Source organism: Petaurus breviceps, unplaced genomic scaffold (genome assembly GCF_028583685.1).
Source record: "Petaurus breviceps papuanus isolate PSGF00001 unplaced genomic scaffold, PetGlider_PUasm1.0 37, whole genome shotgun sequence".
Classification (NCBI taxonomy): Eukaryota; Metazoa; Chordata; class Mammalia; order Diprotodontia; family Petauridae; genus Petaurus; species Petaurus breviceps.
Window position 1 is genome coordinate 74,493,828 of NW_027186296.1, and position 19,680 is coordinate 74,513,507.

At 38.3% G+C, this 19,680-nt stretch overlaps 1 protein-coding gene, 1 long non-coding RNA gene and 1 other non-coding gene across 3 annotated transcripts in view; 1 reads left to right on the forward strand and 2 right to left on the reverse strand.

Annotated features, from left to right (window-relative positions):
- Positions 1-2,499, forward strand: part of FSD2 (fibronectin type III and SPRY domain containing 2) — a 68,244-nt gene extending 65,745 nt beyond the window's left edge. Inside the window, exon 13 of the mRNA XM_069098724.1 lies at positions 2,126-2,499. Coding sequence (XP_068954825.1) covers positions 2,126-2,378 — 253 coding nt within the window. The 3' untranslated portion in view covers positions 2,379-2,499. The remainder of the gene's footprint in view (positions 1-2,125) is intronic.
- Positions 1,778-15,071, reverse strand: LOC138169347 (uncharacterized). The gene is made up of 4 exons (XR_011170327.1): positions 14,363-15,071; positions 10,889-11,008; positions 5,529-6,599; positions 1,778-2,409 (listed from the first exon to the last, which is right to left on the reverse strand). It is a non-coding gene; the product is annotated as an uncharacterized lncRNA (long non-coding RNA).
- On the reverse strand, positions 10,627-10,758 carry LOC138169694 (small Cajal body-specific RNA 15). The gene has a single exon (XR_011170443.1). It is a non-coding gene; the product is annotated as a small Cajal body-specific RNA 15 (non-coding RNA).
- Positions 15,072-19,680: the final 4,609 nt, after the last annotated feature.

Sequence of the window (19,680 nt, forward strand, 5' to 3'; positions counted from 1 at the left end):
GGAAGTTTATACTGTGGTTCTCTCTGATTTGTGGTCAGGGACACAAATTTCTTTCCTTAGACATTCCGGACCAGTGTCACACTACTTCAACGAAACAGTTGGGGGTAAATCCCCATGGTATAGAATTTCCAACAGGGAAGAATATTCTTGCACCATTCTTCCACTTCTAAAATTGTAAAAAAGAAAAAAAAAGGATAATTTCATTTGACCATCAAGAAAATGTCTAATTGCCTTTCTAAGTAGTCTGACCTTGCCTAGGACCTCCCTGGCTTTATGAGGCTCCTGTTCCTATCTGCATCATTCCCACAAATTGTTACTTTTCATTGCTCTCCAAGAGATTAGTGTAATAACTCTAATTGAATCTTTTGTCCAAGCAGATAAGGTAAGCCTTAATTTTTCCCCATAAAACATATTCAGCAAGTATAGAGCTGAATTTTTTACTGCATCAGAAATCCATTTGGATGTTCTAAGGATTACTGTGCCCAGAGCCAGATCACAAAACTATCTCCAAAAAAGAGATTGAAAACAACAGAATGGTAGGCAGGAACACTTGACTCTTTAGAATAGATAACAGCATTTAAATCTGAATGGGAGAGCCTCATTAAGTCAGATTCCTAGACTTCTGCTTTTGTAGCTGTCCAAAGGTGACCTAGGCTAAAATGCAGGAAGGAGGGTGTGCCAAGTGTTGAGCAGATCATCAAACCCCTCAAGCCCCAGCAGCTACTCTAGATGAAACAACTTGCCACTTCTACTTTCTAGCTTTTAAATTAGTATCATTTGATCCTTCCTATCTGGTTAACTCAGGTAGTCCCAGCAATATTTTAGGACAACACATGTCTCAAATTCTGAATTTTCCATCACACACCAAGGGAAGTAGAGGTCCTCTTAATAGTCCGTATTAGGGATGGGTATACTGGCAGATGAAGGGCTAGGCACAATGGCACATGAAAAAAAATCTCTATTTTTTTTACACTAGAGGAAACTGAGAGCATGAGAGGTTATCCAATAACCTCTCATCATAATTGAATTTGTAAGTGATTAAAGTTGAAACACAGGAAACAAAAAGGCTAAATTTAATGTCTTTATTGGACCTGTCCTACTGATAGTGCTTCAGGAGTATGGTTGTTTAATTAAAGAGATTAGGAAAAAAAACTGGAGAGGACAAAAGAAAAGCAAGGGTAGTGTTGAAAAGCAGAAGACAGGGGAAAGTGCATTGACTCTGGGGTCCAAAGACCTGTTAGAATCAGTTCTGTGACTCGACTCTAAATGTAGCTCTTTCCACTCCACCATGAAGCCTCTCACTAGAGATTTCTTAGTGTCCCATCACATCCTGCCTTTCCTAGCATAGCTGCAACAGTGACTGGTCCAGGAGTCTAATTCTAGGTACTGTTGCTACTCCTAATGAGTGATCTTCATTCCCATGATATAGTCATTTTAGCTCCTTGGAACTGCTCCATTTAGAAGAGGAAAAGCTTAATACAAGAAAGCAGCTTGGTCTGCTGTGACACCAGTAGGTGTCTAAAAGGTGAGCCAAAGAATTTCAGTGCAATCACTGGGAATCAGTGGGTTAGAGCACACAGGGCAAGTTATTCACTCATTTGGGTATTGAGCCAAAGATGGAAGATTCTATAAAAGGTGCCAGAGATGACAAATAATCTCTGTAGAGTTAAAATTTCCTGTTTCTTTGGGCAGTTTAATTCCCCTTTAAACCAAAATACCTAATTATATTGTTAAGCAACACTGTTTGCCCTTAAACTATCAAGATGTTAATTCTGAATTTCCTTTATTACAAAGCATATTTTTCCACCCAAATACTATAAAGTTCCTTAAATTTATGTTTTAACAGTTTCCTACAGGAATTTTAAATGTAAAATGAGTTTCATGAAAACACTATATTGAGTTTCTTAGGTAGCGTGATTTGCTCAGCACAAACAAATTTGAAATTAGTCTCTTGAGTCAAATGCTGAGAGAAGACACAGCTTGGAAAATATATGGCTTTGGAAACAACAAATTACTTTGGTATTCATTTAACGAAGGAAATGTCATAAAAATGTTAATAAAATCAGGAATATACAATAGCAAAGCCACGAGTTTTGTGAAGCTTTATTTGTTTTCAAATTTTCAGGCATAAATATGAATTTCTGCACAACGGCGTTACTCCAGAGATCCAGATTACAGTTCCCCCAAAGAAGATTGGAATCCTACTTGACTATGACAACCATAGATTATCTTTTTTTAATGTGGATATTGCACAGCATCTTTATACATTTAGCTATCCATTTCAACATTTTGTGCAACCCTGTTTTTCTTTAGAAAAACCTGGATCGTTGAGAGTTTGTAATGGAATTTCAATGCCAAAGTTTGCCACAGTCTTCTAGACTAGATTGGTGTCTGATGGTAGGCTCGATTCTAGAAAAAAAAAAGTGCAGTTGGTAAAAATGGTCCTTGATGCTCCCTCCCCCAAATTTCCCCTTTGCTTCCTAGCCCCCACCCCCAAAACTCTTAATTTTAGATGTACTCATGCTGGTCAGGTCTCTCCAGTTAGATGGAAAAAAGGGATCTGATATAGCCATTTTTGTTAAAGTATTAAAAACTTAATGTATTACTCATACAATCATAAAGTTAGAGCTGGAAAGACTCTTGGAGAAGCTGATGGGTACAGACAGAAAGTAGCTGTCCAGGCTAGGACTTCTTCCAAGGCACCATACCAGATGGCATCATACTGCTAACAGTACCTGAATTTTACAAATTGCAATCAATCTTTAATGAATTTCAGGTTCAGGGGAGTAATTATTTTGGGGATTCCTTGGGAACCCTCAATCACACCAATTAGCTAGCTCAACCTATTAAAAGTACAATAGCACATGTTACAATTTGATTCCTCCTTCCCCAATTGCCGACCCCCCCCCCCCCTTTTAGCAACTTTCCAAATAGGATCAAAAATTGGTTAACCTGTTTTGCATATGGCACTGTACTAGGTCCGATGGGGGATAAGATGCAGTGTAAAACAGTTCTAGCAGCTCTTTTTGTGGTGGCTAATAGCTGGGGATTGAGGGATGCCCATCAATTTGGGAATGGCTAAATAAGCTGTGGTATACAATTGTGATGGAAATGACAAGCAGGATGATTGCAGAAAAACCTGGACTCACATGAACTGATACACAGTGAAGTGAACAGAACCAGAAAAACACTGTACACAGTAATAGCAATATTGTTTGAAGAACTGTGAATGATTTAGCTATTCTCAGCAATACAATGATCCAAGACAATCCCAAAGGACTAATGATGAAGCACACTATTTGCCTTAAGAGAAAGTGATATTGTTTGAATATAGACTGAAGCATGCTATTTTTCACTTTGTTTTCTTTATCTTTTATTCAAGTCTTCCTGTACAAAATGACTAATAAGGAAATGTTTTACTTGATTGCATATGTATAACCTATATCTGTTTCAGGGACAGGAGTGGGGAGGGAAGGAGGGATAGAATCTGGAAATCAAAAAACTTTTAAAAATGTCAAAAAATTGTTTTAATATGTAATTGGGAAAAAAGTAAAATATATATTAAAAAAATACTCTATACCTAAAATTAGAAGGCAGAAAATTATAGAAAGTATCCAGGCTTCCATGTCATTTCTGGGCCATTTCCAAATCATGCTACCACTCATATATTCTCCCTCCTCCTTTCTAGCACCTTCCCCTATTAGAATATAAGCTTCTTGAGGACGGTCTGTCTCACTGACTTGTATCTGAATTCCTAGTGTCTTAACAGTGTCTGAAACACTTAACAAATGCCCTCTCATTCTATTTGGAGAGAGATCAGTGTGGACAAGGATGGTTAGGAAAGACCTTCACAGGGGAAGCAAGATTTGAATTTGACACAGAAGTATCATGTTACGTGGTTATGCCATAAACAAACATTTAAGGGATAGTGATTATGTCCCTATCTTCTGAAAAAACAGAAGGGAAACTAAGACTTATGGGTGGGAGGCAGAGGATCAAGGAATCTGGGAACCTGGGAAATCTGAAGTGTGGGGTATACTGCCTGAGTGATGAATACAAACTTCAGGAACAGGCAAAAGTTGTTACACTATACATCATAAATGAATGTATAAAAGTGGGCTCACACATAAATATACGTATATAAAGAAAACACCCAAGAGTAAATCAAAGCTGCCAAACCATACGTGCATGTATATAGGATACCCTTCTATTCACTGCTCTTTCCCTTGGCTCCTGGTGAAATGACCCTGCTTGAGGACTTAATCATGCCACAGCAAAGGTAAATCTACTTTACCTTCAGTCTACCTGTCACATGATGGGACTGATCTTAATAAGACAGTTTGTCATATTGTTTCCCCACTTTAGGTTGCCTAGAGAATAAGTCTAATCTTCAGTTTAGTTTTCGTATTCTTGGTGGTGTATTATCTTTATAAACATGTATTACACATTCCTACTTTCAGGCCTTAGTTCACACCAATAGCTCCCATTTACAAAGCACACTGCCTTCAATTCTGTAACATAAGCATTGCAAGATTATCTCTATTTCCTACAGAAGAGGAAACTGAGGGGCGGCCAGGTAGCACAGCGAGTAAGAGCACCGGCTCCAGTGTTGAGAAGACCTGGAGATCGAATCCCGGGCTCAGACACTTAGCACCCACCCAGAAACACCTGGCTGTGTAACCTTGAGCAAGTTACTTAACCCCAATTGCTTAGGGGCGGCCAGGTGGCTCAGCGAGTAAGAGCACCAGCTCCAGTGTTGGGATGACCTGGATCAAATCCGGGCTCAGATACTCAGCACCACACCCAGAAATAATAACTGGCCGTGTAACCTTGAGCAAGTTACTTAACCCCGATTGCTTAAAAAAAAAAAAAAAGAGGAAACTGAGACCAAGAGAGGTTAAACAACTTCCTCAAGGTCATGCGGTTTTAGAACTCTCAACCCAGGCCTGATTCCAGGTTCTAACCTTTTCTCACTACAACACAGTAGCTTCAAATCCCCATCTTACCCAAAACATCATTTACATTCCCTGTTCCCCATCTCTGCTAGATATCCTCAAGGTCCAGCTGAAGTGCCACCTTTTCCACAAAGCCTTCCCTAATCCCTTGATCTCTTCTCTGGGCTCAACACTTCTAAGAAGACTATATTATTAGTTGTCTTTGAGTTGTCTTCCTCCTCATGGTATAAGTCAGGTGAACTGACCCATGATAACCTTCTCTACTACAATATATACAGAAGCTGTTCAATATTTGTTGAGTGACAGAAGCCTAGTAAGGGCAACTAGGTGGCTTTGTAGATAGAGTGCTGGGCCTGGAGTCAGAATGACTGAGTTCAAATCTGGCCTCAGACCCAGGGCAAATCACTTAACCCTGTTTGCCTCAGTTTCCTCATCTGTAAAATGAGTTGGAGAAGAAAATGGCAAAGTACTCCAATATGTCTGCCAAGAAAGCCCCCAAAGGGGTCACAGTCAGACACAACTGAAAGCAACTGAACAACAACAAAGAAATGATGTATTGTCCAAAGGGAATACCTGTAGTCACATCTGACAGGGACATTTTGTAGCTGGTGTCCTCTCATGTGACGGCTGAGTGTAGCTCTTCTCAAGTCAGTAATGGGGAACGAGCAGTTAAAGTTAAAGAGATGGAAATTTTTGGCACAAGGAAGAATGAGGGCAATTGAAAAGCAACAGATACTTAATAACAGAGCATATACATTGGTTAAACAATTATGCTGCCTGCCTCTGCATAACGGAGAGTGACTGCTTTGGAAATCACAGATATACTATTCTCATCACCACTCTGGTGTTCAACTGTCAGTAAACTCTACCCTAACCAAACTTCATTTCTGCTTATTGTTTCAGTTTTCAATGGTAATTTTAAAACTTGGCAGGCAACCTTTAAGCTCTGCATATATATTAGCTGTAAAACTATTATATGAATTAAATTATAACTGTCTTGCATTAATGAAGCTAGAATGTTCATATAGTAGCCAAATTAATGTCATACATCTCAACTCGTCTATGCTCTAATCTTATAACCAAATCTTTATCACATTCAAAATAATGCCTCACTTAAAATTTCCCATCATTTTTAACACCTATTAGGTATGACAAAAAGAATAAAAGTTTTATGTTTTGAAAACCTCTATCTACTGGAGAAACATAGCTTCTAATCTCACGTTATTCATGAATTAACAACTTGTCCAAGCAATGTGGTAGATTTACTTCCATAACAAAAAATGTTAAGGACATATAGTATTTAATGACAGTGCTCAAAATTCTATATGACTCCATAAAATAGAAAAACCCAGAGGCTAAGATTTTTAATAAAATTTTTTATTTGTCTTAAAGTAATGACACTCAAATGAAAAAAAAAATGAGAATAATTCAAGTTACCTTGCTTTTTCTTCATCAGTAAGATATATTACCATTTCTATACATCCTTTTTACCAAGTATCAAGAAAGAAGCCCAGTCTAAAAACAAACCCATTTTTGCAAACATTAAAGAGTCATTCAAACCAACATCTGCACTTTCAATACAGTGATCTTGTTCACATAGCTGGTTTCCATCAAGAGGACACACCCAGTCACCTTTACATTAGCCTGTTGGGGGAAAAAAAAGTCAAGCAATCACACAGAGAAGCTGCTCTATGAACAACAAAGACTTCTTACATAGAATAACCACTGAAGAGTTTTCTGTAAAAGTACAGGAAATTATCAAAAGCTCTCAGTTCCACTATTGGTTTTATTTCTAACTAATTATATAGCTCTTGGTAATTTATCCAAAGGTTCAGTTTTGTATTTCAGGACAAGGAAGGAGCTAATATAAGCCTAATGTCACTGACTACATTATGCAATTATAGGAAAGGACTTTTTTTTTTAACTGGGTGGGACTGGAAAGTCAAATCATATAAAACCCAAGATAACAATTCTAGTAGAATTAGAGTAATTTATTAGAATTGCTACACAGATGACTATTTTTCTGCTGATATAAATATACCCAATAAAAAGTTTTTGAAGACAGGTTTTCATGATATTGAGTAAAAGCTTAATAAATACACAGCTAGCAAAGCATTTATTATTATTATTTTTCTGGGGGGGCTTTTTGGAGGGTAGAGGGCAGGGTAATTGGGGTTAAGTGACTTGCCCAAGGTCACAGGGCTAGTAAGTGTTAAGTGTCTGAAGGTTGGATTTGAACTCTGGTCTTCCTGACTCCAGGGCTGGTGCTCTATTTACTGCGCCACCTAGCTGCCCCAGCATTTATTATTTTTTAACAACATATTATGATTAATCAAAGAAATACTAAATTTAAAAGTCCTTTAAAAGGTAATTTAGCTTATTTCTTCCTCCTCCACATGCCTATACCCTTGAAAAAGTATATCAGAAAGATAAGTGAGGATCCTATGTGGCCCAGAGCAAAACGGAACCACTGCTCTCCTCCTTCTGCCAATACTTTCTTCTCACTATAATAAAAAGGTCTAGGTGGTGGAATAAGGTACTGGACTTAGAGTCAGGGAGATGACTGGAAGATTTGCCTGAACCAGGGGAGTAGCCATGAGTTAAGAGAGGAGTTGATTGTGTAAGAGGTTGTGGAGGTGGAAAGACAAGATTTGGCAACTGAATATGAGTAGAAGAAAAACTGGGAAAAGAAATCAGAGCAATACAAAAGAATCATGAAAAGAGTCAATAGCATGGGGAAAATGTACAAAAATTCACCAAGGAAAATAACTCCCTAAAAAATGAAATTGGCCAAAGGGAAAAGAAAATACAAAAGCTCCCTGAAGAAATTTCCTTAAAATTCCTTAAAAATTAGAATTGAACAAGTAGAAACTAATGACTCTCTGGGACATCAAAATACAGAAAAATAAAACCGAAAAAGTAAAAAAATAGAAGAAAATGTGAAATTTCTCACTGGAAAAACAACTAATCCAGAAGAGAAAATATAAGAATTACTGGAATATCTGAGAGTCAAGATTGAAAAAAAAAAAAAGACTGGACATCTTTCAAGAAATTATCAAGGAAAACCATCCTGAGATATTACAACCACAGGGCAAAATAGAAATTCAAAGAATCTACCAATCACCACCTGAAAGAGATCTCAAAGCGAAAACTCCAAGGAACATCACAGCCAAATTCCAGAGCTCATACAGCAAGGAGAAAGTATTGCAAGCAGACAAAAAAGAAACAATTCAAATATAGTGGAGCTACAGTGAGGATAACACAGGATTTGGCAGCTTTCACATTTAAGAACCAAAGGGCATGTAATATGATATACTGAAAGGCAAAGGAGCTAGGATTAAAACCAAGAATCACCTACCCAGCAAAACTGAATATAATCTTTCAAGGAAAAAATTGACATTTAATTAAAAAGAGGCTTTCAAGTCCTCTATTTCTAATTAAAAGACCAGAGCTGAATAAAAAGTCTGACCTCCAAATACAAGACTCAAGAGAAACATAAAAAGGTAAAAAAGAAACAAGAAAAAGAAAACGTAAGATATTCAATAAGGTTAAACTGTTTATATTTCTATATGGCAAGATAATATATGTAATTCTTAACTTTATTACTATAAGAGCAATTAGAAGGAGTATATGAAGACAGAAGATATGGATATAAGGTAACTTTGCTGGGCTGATACCCCCTAAAAAACAAAATAAAGGAATGAGAAAGAAAATTGAACTGGGAGGGGGCGGGGGGGGGGCAAGATGGGGATGGAGGGTGAGGGGCAAAGCTTAAATCTTACTCTCATCAAAATTTGCTCAAAGAGGGAATTAACATACACACTCAGTTGGATATAGAAATCTATCTTACCCTATAAAGAAGTAAAAAGGGAGGGGATAATAGAAGGCAGAGGGGAGACTGAAAAAAGGGAGGGTATACTGGAAAAGATGGTGATCAGAAGCAAAACACTTGTGAGAAGGGAAAGGGTGGGGGCTAAAAGAGAGAGGGGGAAAAACCAGCAAAAAAAGAAAAAAAGCATGGAGGACAATACAGAGTTAGCTATTTTAACTATAAATGTGAATGGGCTGAAATCACCCATAAAACTAAAGCAGATAGCAGAATGGATTAAAAACTAGAATCCTACAATATGTTGTTTACAAGAAATACACCTGAATGGATGAATATCTACAAAAATGTAAATTTTCCAGATTAACAAAAGAAATAAAAAGCTTAAATAACCCAATCTTAGAAAAAGAAATTGAATAATCCATCAATGAACTTCCTAAGAAAAAATTCCTAGGATCAGATAGATTCACAAGCAAATTCTACCAAACATTTAAAGAATTAAACTATTTGGAAAAATAGGCAAAGAAGGAGTCCTACCAAATTCCTTTTATGACACAAATCTGGTAGACCAATTTCCCTAATGAATATCGATGTAAAAATTTTAAATAAAATATTAGCAATGAGATTATAGCAATATATCACAAGGATCATATACTATGAGCAGGTGGGATTTATACTAGGAATGTAGGACTGATTCAATATTAGGAAAACTATTAGCATAACTGACCACATCAATATCAAAACCAACAGAAGTCAGGATTGTCAATAGAAGCAGAAAAAGCCTTAGACAAAATACAGTATCCATTCCTATTAAAAACACTAGAGAACATAGGAATAAATGGAATTTACCTTAAAATGATAAACAATATTTATCTAAAACCATCACCAAACATTATCTGTAATGAGGATAGGCTAGAAGCCTTCCTAATACAATCAACAGTGAAACAAAGATGCCTATTATTACCTCTATTATTTAATATTGTACTAGAAATGTTGGCTCAAGCAATAAGAAAAAGAAATTAGAATAGGAAAGGTTCTCAGTTGTGAGGCTAGAGGAAGGAGTTTTGGAATAGTCTCTGGGAAGGATAGGATAAAGAATCAATGACGGAAGAGTAAAATTATTTCTTTTATTACAGTGACATAATTTTCTTGTTGCCACCTTAACTGACTTTAACCAGATCCTCTCAGAAGCAGCAAGAGAGGAATGGCAATGGTAGATGGTAGGAATTATACTGGGTAGGGATATGACAAAGCATGAGAAGTGACAGTATATTAGAACAAGGGATCTGAAAGTATAGGGGAGTGTAGAGTTGAACTAGTTAATTACAATTAAAAATGTAAAGGGAGGACAGTGAAGTCATAATAGGGATGACAACCTAAAAAAGTTATAGAACTAGTGGTCCTAATGAAGATGAAGAACAGATGGAAGACTGTATTTTTTAGTTTCTTAGTTGTTGGTTGAAACTGTCTCTCTTCCAAATTACCCTATTTCAACTGAGTGTACTACAAGTGTCTCAGTTACTGAGGTCTATAACCTTGGAATCACTGACTCTAACCTTATTTTCCATATCCATTTTGGACATACTGAGTCTGAGGCACTGAGGAACATCCAGGAGGAAATGTCCAGTAGGGGGTGGATGATTTGGGACCAGAGTTCAGAACAAAGTTGAGTTATTGCTATTTACAATAACAATAGCCACTCCAGGAAAAAATAAAGTCTTACCCTCCTGACAACTACTAAAGGAGCTCTATAATGCCACATCCCTCCAGTAGGTAGTTATGACTCCAAGAGTCTGAAAAGTTATGAGTCATTTTATAATGTCAGAATATGGTAAACTTTATATTCAGTGTTGGTTGATGAAGTAGGGCCTGAATTCATCTTGAAGACAGGGCCTGTTCCAACGACCTTTTCATTTAGGAGGCTAGTATCAGAAGAGTCAGCTTAACTTCAATGACTCCACTTTCTTAGGCCTCCAGGAGATTCAAATTCTGAATCAAAATATTTTCTCCTTTGGAATGTTAAAATGTTCAGAACAGAATAGGTCAATTCTCTTACTTTCAGAAATTCAAATTTAGATCTGAATCTTCAAAGTCCCTGTATACTCACTTCACTGCAATTAATAGCTGCTGAACAAATTTACTATATGCAAGTAGCAGATGAACTCATTATCTGAGAATAAGCCCCCAGACAGTCAGCATTTCCTCTGTTGGCCATAAGTGAAGAGTCCTGGAAAAAATGAAACAATTTACTAGATACAAAAACTATCAATTCTGTTACTCTCTGGAATTTAAGCTGGATAGCCCCCTTTCTCCCTTAGATTTATGCTGTTTTATTGGCTCTATTTAAATCATTTACTAAAACCTTATCAGCAGCTCTCCTTTCTCCCCCTCCTGGCCAAATGAAGCAATACTCACTGGAGGATAAAACTGTCCCTAGTTTTCATCTTCTGAAACAATCATACTATCTACTTTCACTTGCTTAATTCTATACCAAAAACCTGGGCATGATTCTTGTAGTTTCCTTTGTTAACACTCCCAAAGACTAATGATGTGGCTTTTCTCAGAGGCACATTGGTCTTTCTTCCAAGTTTTACATTCCTAAGGGGCTAGTGACACACAAAAAACTTCAGAGGGGTCAATGCCATATAAAATGTCTAACAGGAAAGCACCAGCTCTCTACCCTCATCCCAGTTCCCAAGTCCCCATGGAATTCTCAGTTTGTACATGAAGTACAAACAAGAAATGACACCCTAAATGACTATACTCAAAATGCTTCACATGCAAACTTGTCTTTTTTAGCACCTATAATAAATAAAAACTACCTGGCAGCCCTAGCCATTCCACCCACCTCTTTAATCCTAGCCTCTGACCTTTGAGGCAAAAGTCTTAAAAGTCTGACGACAACTAATCTGCTATTAAAAACAACTTTCCTAATAAAAAAAATTTCAGGATTTAACAAAAGATAAGGGGAATTGCAAGGTTAGCACATTTCAATCCTTTTTATAAGACCATGTAACTGATAATTGTCAAATCATTTTGATTGTTATTTTCTGGATAGTCCAGCAAGCTATGTGTCAACTGGCACGCTTAACCTTCAAACTCACACTAACCAAAGAAAGTAGGAGAAACATAGAAGTGTCATATGTAAGTGATTTCTATTATTTAAATCGAATCACCCTACAGTTTATCTGTTTACAAGCACCAAATCATCATGAGGAAACTTCAATAATCTCCTTTCTCTATATAACTTGCAGGAAGCTTTAGAAGCCTGAATGGACAGAGCTGCTCTTGAGAACTAACAGAAGCTTAATACTTTTCCAAGAAGTCAAATTTAAACTTGTTATGTTGAGGAACAAAAGTCAAGAGCTACAAAAAGCTTTGCTCTAGGCTCAGCATTACTTTTCACTCAAAGCCCAAACAGACATGATGGCATCAAGAGGTTGAGTTTTTCTTTTAAAGAAAATGGAAAAATGGGGGCTACCAGCCATGTATAATTATTGACCTTTCAATGAAACATAAGCACACTTCCTTTGCATGCTTAAAGCACCACTTCAAAATTCTGTCACAATATTTTCTATTAGTCTTCCTTTGTACAAGATACCAAAATCCTCAATTTTAGTGTTGTTTATTAGATTTTTTTTACCCTTCCAATTTTTCCCCCTTCTAGGACCATTTAAGAAAAGTGATCTAAATAGGAGATTGGCCTAGAATCAAAGAGGAGTCAGGTTATGTCTAGCTATTCAATGAACTGTGCCCTTACTATGTGTAACTTTGGATGACTCATTATTATTTAGTAAATAAAGGTGACACTATTCTAAAAGATAAAAAATATGTTGTAATGTTGAAATAGGTCCCAATTAGTGTGAATAATGAATAAGTATTTGAATTTACACTGTATATTTCCACTGAGCTGGATGTATAGATATTACCATATTTTAAATAATTTTTAATTTCTAACGATGAATTTGACTTAGCTTATCTCATTTCCTACCTAGATTCATCAATTACAGTTCCTTGTAAAACTTAAAGAGTTAAAAATTAATGTTAAAAAAAACCCAACTTGCTTGACGAAGTTACCTTAGGTCTTTGCCTTTAGCATGTTTAAAGGCAATATTTTAAAACCTAAACATAGCATTAAAAGCTCAAGATATGCTAGACTGAAGATGGACTCTCTGACAGAAGTACAGAACAACCTGGTAATTTAAAAAAATTTTACAATTTGTAAATGAGCCAGAGATTCTTATGTTGTTTTTAGATGCATGTGCAAAACATAAAGCCAACTGATTTTTTTAAAGAAACTCATACCCTGAAAATAAACAATTAAAAAAAAGATCATCTTCACAATCACGGGAAAAAAAGTAGTCTCTTCATTAAATAAGCAAAGCAGAGATGGCAAGAAATGCTACAAATGCAATTTTAATTCTAAGAGCCATTTCTTCCGAATGGAGTCTGCAGCTCTCTAAAATATTTTAAGACTATATCAACATCCATTTATAGTATTTCATAAGTGAATCAAAATTTGAACTTAGTTTTGGAAGAAATTAATAGAATTGTACATATCAGTCCTACACCCTCTTTCCCTTTAATACAAATTAATCGAAAATGGTGACTATAAAGACTTAAACTCCAAGGAGACTCATGCAATACCTCCACTAAGCACAGAGCTTTGCATACAGCAGGCACTTAGTCATGGTTCTAGAATTAGAAGGTTCTTTCTACTTCCTCATTTACAAGATGAGGAAAAGGAGATTCTACCAGGTGGAGTGACGTCCAATTTTGCTCAGCAAAATCTGAATTTGAACCCAGGCTTCTATTCCAAATAAAATATTCTTTCTAGTATTAACAGGAAGTCAGATAAGCCTATTGAAAGTGTCTATACCTGCCATGAATTCTCTCTTCAAATAAGGACCCATGTCTGCTATAACAAGTAACACAAATGACACTGGTAACAAAGTAGAAAGTAAGCAACATGTGGCCAGTTGTTCCGTTCTGTCTTCTTATCCCTAGAGCTTATACATACAATTAAGAGGCCCTTAACACAATACATGTATGAAAAACAGAACATGAGATGACTACTGAACACTGGATTAGTTGTACCACTTTATAGACCAGGTTCTTAAGTAAAATCCAAGACTTGGGCTAGATACTCTCTAATATAACTCGTCAAAACTTGCAGTTTCTACATTCTTATTTCTTTTCTAAGTCATCTCCCCACTCAAGAAGTCACACCACCTTAGTACAGGCCCACACTTGGGACTATTTCGTCTAATTTGTCTTCCTGCCTCAAGTCTCTCTCCCCACTACTCACTAGGGACTCTATTACCTCCAGATAAAAGTCCATTCTTGGGCATCTAAAACGTGGCTCCTTCCTAACTCCCTCCCGCACTGAACGACCCAGCTCTGCACACCTCACTATCTCCGGACTCCAAAGCTTTGCACCGGCTCTGCCCAGGCCTGGAACACCGTCCCCTCCCCTTAGCTTCCCTGGCTTCTTTCAAGTCTTAGCTCAAATTCCACTCTCGGCAGGCCTTTCCCGGCCTCGGGGCCCGCCCTCGCCCCAGCGCCTTCCCTCGGACGTTACCTTCCCTCCTCTCGGTTGGTACGCGGTAGGTGATACTGGAACGTGGGCTCCTGGGAGCAGGGCCTTTCCGCCTCGGTGTCCCCAGCACTAAGCACGGGGCCTGGCCCATAGGAAATTGTGGTCGCTGAGTGAATTCTACATTTCCTTCTAGGTCGTACAGTGGTAAAGAGCAGCGGATTTTGAGTCGGAGAACAAGGGTTCAAATCTCAGTTTTGCTATTTACTCCCCGTGTGCCTTGTTGGCCAAGTCAAAATCCCTGCTGGGCCTCAGTGCCTCCATCCCTGGAGTAACACAGGTTAAGGTCCCTTCCAGTTCTGATTCTAGAGAAGCGGATGGACACATGCCATGTACAGCCCTCGAGCCCCAAGGGAAGGGCGCAGTGTGCCCTGGAGGGCACCCCACTCTTTTCCTCCCACTCCCACCCCCCACAGCAAACACTGAGACGTAGTCAGGGCCGTCCCCGCTCGAACCCTGCTCCTAACCCCAGACATCCTCCTCTCTCTCCAGCCTCGATGGCGGTCCCTGCCAGCCCGGCCCTCCCCGGGAGGTCCAATAACAAAGAAAAAAACCGGAAGGCGCTCCGGCACAGAGAACACTCTACAGGCCATCTGGCGCAGCCGCCAAAAGATTTCGAACCGGTCTAGAAGGATAGTATTTCCGGCGGAAGCGGCCCCAGTCCTGGAGAGGAAGTCCCGCCCCTCGCCGCTAGACAACACGCTACAGAGAGCGTAATGACGTGTAACGCCCTTAGAGAGACGACCTCCTGGGGGCGTGTCTTTGCGGGAGGCTCAGGGCGGAGTTTTGGTGCATAAGATCCTTCAAACCCTCCAATCAATGCCGCCAAATATCAGCGAATTAGGAGGGGTGAGAAGGGGAAGCAGCTGGACGAGTGCAGTTAAAGTAGGCGTCCTGGCGCAGCGAAACTTGGAGTCTCGGGCCTTGAGTTCGAATTCCGTATCTCTGTCCCAAGCGGCTCTCGGAAGCAGGGAAAGGGCGTCTAGTATGGGTAGAGTTTCATCCACCACCGGGCCGTTTGATGCAGGACCCAAGGTGACATCCTAGGAGCTTAGATTTTTCAGCTGGGAGCAGGCGTGTGCTGGTAAATGTTTAAGAACCAACCCTCCTTGGGGGAAAAAAGTTCCCTTGATAGTTTTAAGTTTAATCTGTATTATGAACATCTTCTCGATTGATTTCTTAAAGTCAGACAATCAACAAAACAAAACAAAAAAAAAACCAGGCTTCTAATTTGTAGCATTTGCCGATTTCCGAGCTCCTGCTGAACATTTTACGATCAGATTCCCCCTCCGAGCCGGCTCCATCACATCCCTGGCTGGAAAGGACCTTTGAGGATGTGGGAGAGCTGGAAAAACCACTGATCTGGGAGTTCTAAACTCAGGTGACAAAACATCTCCGTGTCCCTACTCTAGTTGGTGAAGCTGGACCTCAGTTTTCTTATTTATAAAATGAGGTTGGGCCATGACCTTTAAGGTTTCATCTTAATTTCTAGTCTGAATTTATAATTTAGGCCAAATGACCTTCTTAACAATTGAGAAAATGAAGTCAGAAGAGATTAAGTAAATCTCCCAAAGTCACACAGCTATTTAATGGGATGTTATTAATCATCTTTCATCATCATCTTTCATTGATTTCTTAAACTTCCTAATTCAGCCATTTTTGTTTGAGGAGCACTGACAGGGCCTGGGCAAAGTCCATAGGGCACTTATATGAAATAATACATGAGAGGAGGAGCAATGCCATCTCCATTCATCACAGTTTTTCCTAGGGTGCCTTTGATATGTAGGCATGGAAATGGTATTTTTCTTTTCCCTTCCACTCCATAATTATCAGAATTTCCTATTTGGAAGGGACTTCAGAGCCCTGTAGTTCTAACCATGTCTGAACTAAAATCCTCTGTTAACATCTCCAGCATATGAAGTTTTGTCTAATCAAACCAAAATGTGCTTCTTTGCAACTTCCACCCATTACTCCTAATTTTGCCCCCTTGGAGCCAAGCAGAACAAGTTTAATCTCTTCCACTTGATTAGTCTTAAAATCCTTTAAGACAGTCTTCACACAATACTGCCCTTAAGTTTTTTCTCCAGGCTATATGCAGTCTAGTTCTTTCCACTGATCCTCATCTGAGATGATCTCAAGCCCCACTCCAGTTTATCAATTTTCTTCCTAAAAATATGCACAGAATGGATAGTCTCACCAGGGTAAAGTACAGGGAAAGAATACCTCTCTAGTTCTAAACACTATGCCTCTCATTCTAGCTTTCTTGGCTACTCACACTTGACACATTGAGCTTACAGCCCACTGAAATCTCCAGGTCCTTTTCATATTACCTTTTTCTCACCCATCTTGTACTTCTGAAGTTGAATTTAATTTTTTTCTTATAAAAAAGTTAAAAATAACATTGAAAATAAAAACTGACCTTATTAGTGACTAGTTAGATTTGAGCTAAATTTAGCAAGTAATCAGTAGAAAAAGCAACTGGGGTAGGTAGGTGGCATAATAGATAATGGAAGCCTGGAGTCAGGAAGGCTCCTCTTCCTGAGTTCACATCTGGCCTCAGACACTTACTAGCTGTGTGACCCTGGGCAAGTCACTTAACTCTGCCTCAGTTTCCTCATCTGTAAAATGAACTGAAGAAGGAAATGGCAAATTACTCCAGTATCTTTGCCAAGAAAACCCCAAATGGGGTCATGAAGAGTTAGAAACAACTAAACAACAAGGAAAAACAATCTGTTATGATCAAAAGATGACCATGTTTGGGATAAAGAAGAACAAAGTTCAAGTCCTCCATCTCAGATATACTGACTGTTTGAACATGGGGCATGTTATTCATTACTTTTTTTTTTTTTTGCTTTTTGGAGGGCAATTGGGGTTAAGTGACTTGCCCAAGGTCACATGGCTAGTTTTTGTGTTAAATGTCTGAGGCTGGATTTGAACTCAGGTACTCCTGACTGGTGCTCTATTCACTGCTCCACCTAGCCACCCCTATTCAGTACTTTCAAAGAACTCTAAGACTATTGCCTCAGTATTGGTAGATAGAGTTTACACACTGGAAGCTCCTTCACTGATGATGTCACAGGTCCAGATTAAAAAAAAAAAAAGAAAAAACAAACCCCAAACCAACAAACAAAAAACTAAATTTATGCATACAAATGAATGCTGAGTCCTTAAAAGTAATTGGGGGGCTGCCATTCATTCTAATGATGTCATTATTCAAACTATTTTTGGAACTACCTTCAAAGCCTGTTACGCTTTATATTTTTGAGGGAAAAATATCCTTTTTGGGTGAATTTGGAACCAACTCTGAGGAGTAAGGTGATCTGCAAACTGTAAATAAATTTTTTGTCAAAAGAAAACTAATAGAAAACATTTTTGTGACATGGTGAAAAATTCAGTTGTTATGTCTTAATTCACTTTTGTGCACATTTATAATCTACATACTTTAACATTTTTAAAATAATAAGCCTGAGTGACCACATAGGTCAAAGAAGCAAGTCAAGTCTGAGGGTTGAGTCCATTTGGGTTTCAGGAGAGGTAGAGCCATAAAAGATATTCCTAGCATAAACAAAGTAGTCTTAGCTCCATTGTTAAGCCTCCATTACCTCTGTCACTAAACATTATACTGGTCTAAACAAACTAGATGGCTATTTGCTCCATCTTGATCAGCTAACCTGGACTTCACTTCTTGGATTTTTCTATCAACTTTATGGAATTTGGTTCCTCCTCTGTACTCATAGGTAGATTCCTCTCCAGTTTCCAGGAACAGTTCAATTCATTAACTCCTGGTTACTCCTTCACTGTCTGGTAATCAGCTCCATGCTCACCATAGAATTCCCGCCAAAGGAAAGGATTTACCTTATTGGAAGGGATCTCTATTGTCCCCAATTAAACCTTGTCTGCTATGACCCTTTCCTGTCAATGTCTTATTGTCTCAAACCTACTCACAGAGGCAGCATTGCTCATGGGTGTGGTGTCTGAAGTGGCACTTGCACTTCCTTTCTTTCACCTTAAGGTGCCCTCACATGAGTAGGTTAGGTTTGTTGTTTTTTTCCTACCGACAGGAAGGGAAGACAAACCACATGGTTTAACTCAGCTTCTGTTTATCAAGGCCTTTCAGGTAATTGCTATGGGGGAGACACTCTACTTATCACACACACTACTTATCACTATAACTTCTGAGCCCCTACTGGTACATTTCCTATTTATATGAAATCAGTCACAATGACACTTTTAATTCTTTTTTTTGTTTGTTTTTTAATTTTGATACCTCTTTATTTTTTTTTATTAATTTGTTTGTTTCCTTTTAGTTTACAGGATTCAATTCCACAATTCCTTGAATTTCACATTTTGTCCCCCTCCCCCCCCTCCCCTCCCATGGCGGCTTATAGTCAAGTATAGGATCTGTAAATACTTTCACATTATACATTGGTCAGGTTATAAGGATGGATTGTACCAGCTGGAATGAAAAATGGTAAAGAGGACATAAAACCATATAAGAGAACGAAAAAGGTCAGGTATTTTGCTTCCACCTGGATATAAACTTAGTTCTTTCTAGTTCTTTCTCTGGATGCACATTTTTCTCTCCATCATGAGTCTTTTGGGATTGACTTATATCACTGCATTGCTGAGAAGAGTCCAGTCTATCAAAGTTGGTCATCACACATATGTTGTGTCTGTAATTGTGTACAAATTTCTCCTGGTTCTACTCTTCTCACTCAGCATCACTTCTTTTAAGCCTCTCCAGGTAAATATGAAGACTGCCTGCTCCTTGTTTCTTATAGCACAATAGTATTCCATAACATGCATATACCACAACTTGTTCAGCGATTCCCCAATTGATGGGCACCCCCTTAATTTCCAATTCTTTGCCACCACAAAAAGAGCTGCTATAAACATTTTTGTACATATGGATCTTTCTCCCATTTCTATGATCTCTTTGGGATATAACCCTAGGAGTGGTATTGCTGGATCAAAGGATATGAAAGTATTTATAGCCCTTTGGGCATAATTCCAGATTGCTCTCCAGAAAGGCTGGATCAGTTCACAACTCCATCAACAATGCATTAGGGTTCCAGTTTGCCCACATCCTCTCCAGCATTTGTCATTTTCCTGTTTTGTCATCTTAGCCAGACACTTTTAATTCTTAAACATAAAACATTTCCTTAAAGATAAGGTGAAAGCAAATCAGGAATATTAAAACAACAATTGCATAGTTAGTTAGAAAGCAAAGATAGGAACAATCAAAGCATCAGTCTTCCTATAAACTTTCATACAATGTTTGTGAGGGCTAGTAAAAACACATT